This window comes from Triticum dicoccoides, chromosome 5A (assembly GCF_002162155.2).
Source record: "Triticum dicoccoides isolate Atlit2015 ecotype Zavitan chromosome 5A, WEW_v2.0, whole genome shotgun sequence".
Lineage (NCBI taxonomy): Eukaryota > Viridiplantae > Streptophyta > Magnoliopsida > Poales > Poaceae > Triticum > Triticum dicoccoides.
In genome coordinates this window covers 51,229,098-51,236,578 of record NC_041388.1, presented here as the reverse complement: position 1 = coordinate 51,236,578, position 7,481 = coordinate 51,229,098, and the positions used below count along the sequence as shown (strand labels likewise).

The following is a 7,481-nucleotide window of genomic DNA, read 5'->3' as shown; positions in this document are numbered from 1 at the left end:
ACTTGATCTTCAGGTAATCTTCATTTGGGGGTTTCCATCTGCTGCCTTTCTTCATAGATGGTCTCTTGTTATTGTTGCTCCAATACTCTGTGATTTCTTTATAGTGGATTTCTGGGGAACTTAAATTTTCCTTTAGGCTGCACGCTACAGCATTCATTCAGCTTTTTTTTTTTTTTAACACTAGCATTCATTCAGCTAAGGAACCGAATATGAACAGCTAACCAAAAGCTGGCCCAGCCCAATTGTCTGCACTAGAATTTGGACGACAACAAATACAGACCAACAGCTTCGAAGGGCATGCAGCGCCAAGGTCGGCGGGCTGCCATCGCACTAGGGTGGGACGGGTAGGACGGGCAGCGCCAAGGCCGTCAGACTCGTCGTCGCGTCGGAGCAGCCCCGAGGGCGCCGGGTGGTCGTTTCCTGAAGTAGCGCTGAGGCCGCCGAATCACCATTGCGTGGTGCAGCACCCGCCATCGCGCGGGGGCTCGCCTGGTCGCCGTCGCATAAGTCAGATGAGGCGGCGGCGAGATTTGGGTTATAACTTGAAAGGATAGGAACGGGTAGAATAAGACAGGGAGTTACCTAATTAATGAAAGAGGGGGTTATGTGAAAAATGGAGTTAAGTGGCTGGTTAGTGCTCCCACCTTTGATCTCTGCCGCTCGCTATTGATCCAAGGTCCCACGATGGAAGTTTCCAGATTTGCACCGAATTTCAGTTTTCATTTGATACTTCGCCTGTATCCACATATTTACACCCATTTTTTCTCAGCTAGAAGTAGAAGCGATTCTTCAGTGGAGATGTTAGAGTCAACCTCTGTCCCTTTCAGAATTTCAGGCCAAGCCACATAGATCAGGCCAGGAGAGGGGGCGATTTGGAGTTTAGCAAGAAGTTTCCTCCGAGGCTCCGGCGGAGCTCATCGATGTACGTAATCCAGACATGAACTCACCGATCAAGCAGAATAGTGCCTCGCAGCTGATTTGATTAAGCAAGCATGACCAAGATTCATGAATAATCAAAAGGGGGAGCTCTTCCAATTAGTGCGAAGACAACGACTACTCTAGCAAGAAAACAAGCGAAATCATACCATTGCCTGCACATACACATAACGGATCAAATTTCATCATAATCAAATTGAAAACATCGAACATGCAGGTCGGGAATATAAGTCCTCTTCTCAAATAAACAAAGGAATGCAAAATTTGATGTAGTTTTGTGGATAAGGTCTCCATTTTATGGGGAGGCAAGAAACTGAGGAGGAAGAGGAAGAAGAGATCCGCTTCGGTGCATAGGGACATCAAGCCAAGAGCAAGAAACTGAGGAAGAGAAAGAGTTTCCTTGCAAATAAAGATGATCCGGCAATATACATGGTGTTTGTTTCATAGATGCTCAATGGAGGCAACATTTTGTTTCTGTATATTTGTCTCTTCCTGCTAGTGCATGATTTATAACCGACATAAGGAACTGAGACCCAGCAATAACTGGAGAATTTAACTAGTGTTCCGATGGGACCGTCATCACCGGCCACTGACTCTGCTCAGCACCAAAGTTCCGGAACTCGAATGATTAGTCGGTGGCCCATACGTCGCCACCGGCATCCTCGCCGGTAGGCTCGGCAGTGGCGCTTCAGACCGCAGCACGCTCACCGCTTGCCTGATGGATGGCCGCATGCCACGGTCAGGGTGCGCACACCAGAGTCCCAAGACCATCACACGCTCCATCTGCCCTTCATCGAACTCCCCCCTAAGCCACTCATCAGCGGTGTCGAGGACTGATCCTCTGCCGTACAAGTCCCACACCCATTGGACAATGTGGACGACATCTCCGTCTTCTTGGACCAAAGTTGGCCGCCGCCCACAAGCGACCTCCAGGAGAACAACCCCGAAGCTATACACGTCTGACTCGACGCTCGCCCTACCGGCCAACACGCTCTCCGGATCTATGTACCCCATTGTGCCAGCTATGCCGGTCGTGTGCGATCTCCGGCCGTCGTTGATGAGCCTTGCAAGGCCGAAATCACCTAGCTTAGCAGTGAAGGACGCGTCCAACATGATGTTGCTTGGCTTGATATCCCTGTGCACCACGCGCTGCTCCGTATCTTGGTGTAGGTACAGAAGCGCCAAACCTAGGCCAAGCATTATTTCATACCTAAAAATACTACTCCAGTTAATTAAGTAAAGAAGTGCCAAACCAATTTATTTTTCAAGTAGTTAATTAAGTAAATATACCTAACCGGCCATGTCAGCACGCAGTCCGGTCTGTAGAGATGAGTGTCGAGGCTGCCATTGTGCATCAGGTCATAGACGAGGAGGAGCTCTTCGCCACCATGGCACCAGCCAATGAGCTGCACAAGGTTCCGGTGCCTAAGCCGACTAATGATTCGTACCTCCGAGATGAACTCCTTCCAGCCCTGTCGAGAGGTCTCAGACACCCTCTTGACAGCCACTTCGCGATTCATGTCGCCCATAAACCCTCGGTACACGGACCCAAAGCCTCCTCTCCCGAGCGCTCTATCTTCGGAGAAGTTGTCGGTGGCGACAGTGAGCTCCTGATAGGAAAATGGTCGGGGGCCACTGGCTCCTTGCTCCAGCTCGGCCTCCACAAGTTCATCATGGAAGTGTGTCATTGCCTTTTTCGGCATCTGTTTGGTTGTCTTGTTCATGGTATTACGCCTTCTCCGCCAGTGTACGAGGAAGAGGGAAAAAATGCCAAGAGAAAGCAGGAACCCACCACACAGGCTGACGAGCAGGGGTAGTCTTCGGCGCTTCGAGCTTGGGACACCACGCAGGGATGCACCTTCTCCGTAGAAACGGGACAACAAACAATAACAGACGTCAAAATTAAACTTCTGAATTGTAGTGTAGTTTTTTGCAATTTGAAAGCTTGTTTTGAGGAACGGTTTTGCTATTTCTTAATGGCTTCAGATTTTTTTTCAGGAGGCATCTGATGTCTCATATGGAGATTCTTCAGGGATGAGCAGAAACGAAAACTAGATGACACGGCTAGCATCATCGCTTAGATGTAAGAAACTCTTTAGTAGGCTAAGCTTTTTTGCCTAGAGGCAGCTGGGCACAGTGTATGGAGACAACTTCTAAGCCCTTATAAGGCAGCCTCTCCATATAGTCACATGACTAAAGTCCCATGACTAGAGTCACGCGCGAGCACCGTTGTGGTGTTGGGTGCGCAGTGAGGTGGCCGCCGTCGCTCCCGTCAGCGTCATTGCAAACTAATGTGAAAACGCTCTTTATGAGACGAATGGAGTAAGAGATTGAGGCCCAATTTTTTTTACCGATTCTCCCAGAATCTTGAAAATCAAGCCTTTACCTAGCTTCTCCCGGAATGTTGAACCCATATTTTGCTGACAATCCTAACTGTTTCGTATATTTATTTTTTGACCAAGTGTGAACTAATAGGAGATTAGATTATGTCGCGCATTTTTATTTTTATTTTGCCAAGTGTGAACTATGGAGATTGGATTATGTCGCGCATGATCGACCGCAGGCACGACTTGTGAGTGCAGCTGACGTGGTGCACAGGGGCACCTGGTCCCACCCAGCGACAGAACACGAGATCTCTTGTGTCCAAGACCGTGCGGCCTGTATATGGATTTCTTTTTTAAGCACTCACGCGACAAGTCAAGACTCACCGAGGTAGCATCCGTCGCCGGCCGAGGAGCCGTCGCCCTCCATCCCCGCCACGCACCCGCACCGGTGCCCCAACTCCCCGCTAGGCGTTTCTACGTCGGTGCACGTCGCGTTCGCCGCGCAACGCTCGCCCCCGCCGGTGCCACACGTCCCGTTGAGCCACCAGCCGAGCTCGGCCACGCCGAACTCCAGCGTAGGCGCCCACTCCGCCGTGAGCACGAACACCGTGGAGGTTAGCACGTCGTCGCACTTTTGCTTCTCCAACTTCTCCCACCGCAGAAACTGGTATGCAGTGGCATTCCCTGCGGCGGAAGCATCGCAAACCACGGTACTGGCCGAGGTGCCGTTGCTGTTAGCGGCGCAGTGCGCCGTGCGGAGCAGCCTGGACATGACGTCCACCGGCACGCTGCATCCAGCGCCCGCCGAAGCGTTGATCCCGCTGCAGCCGCCGCGGAGGAAAAGACCGGTGCGAGATGACACGCCGTAGTTGCCCCCGGAGAGTTCCCTCCTGGCCTCGGGGACGCTGCGGCTGCACGATGGAGGGAGGTTGACGACCATCGTGGAGCTGGTGGAGTTGAAGGCGATGACACGGTGCATGGTGCCGTTATCTCCTATGTCTATGTATGGGAGGATGGGCGTGGAGGTGCTGGCGTCGCACGACAGGGCGATGGGGCAGCCGGGGGAGAATCCGAAAGGGTATGGGACGGTGGTACCGCCGCACCGGCGGCTGCACAAGTCGCCACCGCCGGAAGCTGCGGCCGCGTAGTAGCTGGTTTCATGGGGAAGCAAGAAAATGAGAAAGAGGAGGAGGAAGTGGTGCATATTGGATCTCTCGGTGCTAGAACAGGATGGGCACAGCAACGATAAAGTCAGTCTTGTAGGCGAGTCTTCTAGGCAACGACAAATTCAATCAAAGTTAAAAAAACGATGAAGTCAGTCTTCTAGGCGAGTCTTGTAGGCATGTAGCCACAAATCACACCTATTTTTCTCAGCTAGACGTAGAAGGCGATCGTTCAGTTGATGAATAGTCGGCCTATGTCCTTTTCAGAAATTTCAGACTAGGCAGGCAAAGTCAAGCGGTGACTTGGACTTCAGCAAGTTTGACAGACCGAAGTAGCCGGCGCCCACTGCCGGCCTGGCATCTTCTCCGGCAGGCGGTAGCGGTGCCTCGAACGAACGAATCGCAGCGCATGGACGGGCAGCCTCGCCGGGTGCACATGATGGCCGGCCATACCAATGCGACGACGACGGCTAGGAGTAGGAGCAGCATCAGAAGACCAACACATGGAGGTGGAGCCATGGCCAGCCAGTGGTACGGTACTGGTACTGGTGAGTGGTGCGCCACACAAAATCTTACACGAGACACCCCTTGATAAAGGTACTCCTATATGCGCAGAGAGCCCTGCTCCATGTTCATTATTCTACCGGCTCGTGGTATTTTTCATATTTTAAGGATCGACTACAAGGTCACCAAAGTTGACCGACCTTGTAGTCTTTTTTTGGTTGGCCACAAGATTAAGAAAAAACAAGGGGATTATTGGAAGAAGAAAAGGCAAAGGACCTTTATTCATTATTAAGGGCTTGGACCCAACTGCTCCTAGGTAGCCACCAAGTACGAAAGCGACTACGAGCAAGTACGCAAATAAGCTGCTCCCTCCGTTCCATAATATAAAGACGTTTTTGACACTACACTTAAGATGAGATGGAGAGAGTACTCTCCATCAGCAAGCACCTCCACCATCTAGATGACATAGCGTCAAAGTGCCACTAGGGATGCAAATAAACTACCCACAACTACGGGGAAGAAGGGACCCTCACCCGGCTTGTCGTCGGCAAGGCCGGAGGGAGAGGGGAGGGACCAAACGAAGCAGATCTGAGGAAGGAGAAGGAGAAGGAGAGAACGAGGTTGGAGAGAGTTGTAGTACTCATACCCTTTTAGTTGTGGTTTGGAAAAAAAAGACAAATATGTGAACCCAAAGTTGAATTACTATTTGTTTCTATGGATGCGCAAATTTACCATTTTTGTGTAGCTTAAAAATAGACATATTGTTTGATGATGTTTTGTACATATGTAGATTTGCATCTGTGTATATATGCATGAAAAAAAAGAATTATTTGGATATTTAAATTTTCCACAATTTGGAAAATATGTGTATCCTGGAACCAAATTGCCGCCTAACAATTGCCAAAGAAAAAGGTAACACTTCACTCTCTTTTTATGTCAACACTCACAGCTTTACCATTTGGCCTCATCGTATTGCTTGGAAACTTTGTAATAAATCGGCTAAAAGGAACTTTGCAATAAACTTAAGGATTTGTTTATCATATACTGTATGATGCAGGGGAGGTTGGGAGGGCTTTCTCTCTTGCATTATAAAGAAGTGAAATAGAAACAAAACTGGATTTGGAGGTTAATGAGATAATATAGACAAGTTCCGTCGACTAAACTTTTGAATTATCCCGGTCAGAGCAGTAGCAAGACAAAAACGTTGTGATGTCGAGAAAGGGGATTCCTACCACGTGTTATAATTCAACTCAGAAAGGAGAGAGGGATTGCAGCACCCGAGCTCCACTGCTCCCTATATTTAACATTTTGAAATTTGTGTTTTTGAAGTTTCAAAAAAATCTGAAATTTTTCCCAGGGATACATATACACATTCCAAATACCCGTGGCAAGTTTTGGTAGATATCTCGCTTTGTTTTGAGCTATAGAAAAAAACAAAATTCTGACAGTATATAGGAGAAAATGGATCCCATTTATATCAGAAATTTCTCTTTTTTATATTTCTCAAAATACAAAGTATTTCTTTTTCAGCTTTTTACCAGGCCTTAGGAATGTGTGTATGTATCCACGTATTTGATTTAGGAATTTTTTTAGCAAGAAAAGTGTGCTTTTCAAAATTTTCAAATACCAAGAGCAGTGGAGACCGGGAGCTGCAGGCACTTTTCGCTCAGAAAGCGACTAGCCATGTCACATCATTCATTTGATTTGAAATTAAAGCAAGCTCCCGTAGCTTAGCTTCAACCGGTGTCCAGTCACTGTCAAGGGGTAGAGACTGGGTCTATAAGTTCTAGCGTGGATCATATGACTATCATATGAGCCAAATGGGCAGGTGCCCGCATCGTTCTAGGCACGTTGAAGTTTCCACAAATGATGAATAAGAACATAAATGATCAATAGTTGCATGTGCAGAGACTAAAACGTTGATGGCTCTAGTTAAGTGGCTTTGAACTTTAACAGCATGCACTGCATTCGTGAATTTTCTAAAACTCCAATATGCATTGGCCGGATAGTGATATGGTGTGGACTCACCTACCAGGTAAAAGTAAACACTTTGCTCAACTTATACCTTTGTTTGACCCACCTTATAGTTCTTTTTTTTACTTGAGCATAGGTCCCTGATGTTTTCATCTAGTATTATATATCAGTTTAAAAAGAAGGTATGGTATGGACTCACCTTTGCTCCTGACTGATCTTTTCTGCTTCTGTGCAGATTTTTCCTCCTATATCATATATGGTGAAGCACATGAAGAATTCATTCGGTTTTGCTACATGCTGATGAAAAATAATCCACACTGATTTAATGCATGATTTATACCTGCACCAAGTGTGAGATACATGTCCAGACGTCCTTGTCACCGGTCAAGGGGTAGTAATCGTCGTTGATAATTCTGACCATGTCTACGAGCCCATATTGGGTCCCTAGTCACCTGAAATTTCTTCTGCTTGAGCTGTCAAGGAAAGAGACAGATAACCAAACCCCAATATATTGAATTTGTCTCATGTCAACTTGCTGATTTTACTACACCATACTATGTATATCCTCTCCAGACCAGTC

The 7,481-nt window shown here is 47.9% G+C and overlaps 1 protein-coding gene across 2 annotated transcripts; it reads right to left on the bottom strand.

Moving 5' to 3' along the window:
* Positions 1–1,315: 1,315 nt before the first annotated feature.
* LOC119299192 (L-type lectin-domain containing receptor kinase IX.1-like) lies at positions 1,316–4,942 on the bottom strand. Of its 2 annotated transcripts, XM_037576453.1 has the most exons (4): positions 4,752–4,942; positions 3,645–4,480; positions 2,227–2,794; positions 1,316–2,146 (listed from the first exon to the last, which is right to left on the bottom strand). In XM_037576453.1, exons 1-4 carry the CDS (start codon positions 4,940–4,942, stop codon positions 1,516–1,518), a joined length of 2,226 nt encoding a protein of 741 aa, XP_037432350.1. In that variant the 3' UTR covers positions 1,316–1,515. The 2 variants fall into 2 exon arrangements, with proteins under 2 accessions (XP_037432350.1, XP_037432349.1); XM_037576452.1 differs by lacking the exon at positions 4,752–4,942 and having other exon boundaries at positions 1,316–2,155; positions 3,645–4,692.
* Positions 4,943–7,481: the final 2,539 nt, after the last annotated feature.

Excerpts from the sequence above, each read along its gene's own strand:
- LOC119299192 (XM_037576453.1), bottom strand. The coding sequence starts at position 4,942 with ATGGCTCCACCTCCATGTGTTGGTCTTCTGATGCTGCTCCTACTCCTA. Across the intron at positions 4,481-4,751 it reads AGTGGGCGCCGGCTACTTCG|CACCGAGAGATCCAATATGC; the intron begins GTCTGTCAAACT and ends ATCCTGTTCTAG. Across the intron at positions 2,147-2,226 it reads GTGCTGACATGGCCGGTTAG|GTATGAAATAATGCTTGGCC; the intron begins GTATATTTACTT and ends TAGTATTTTTAG.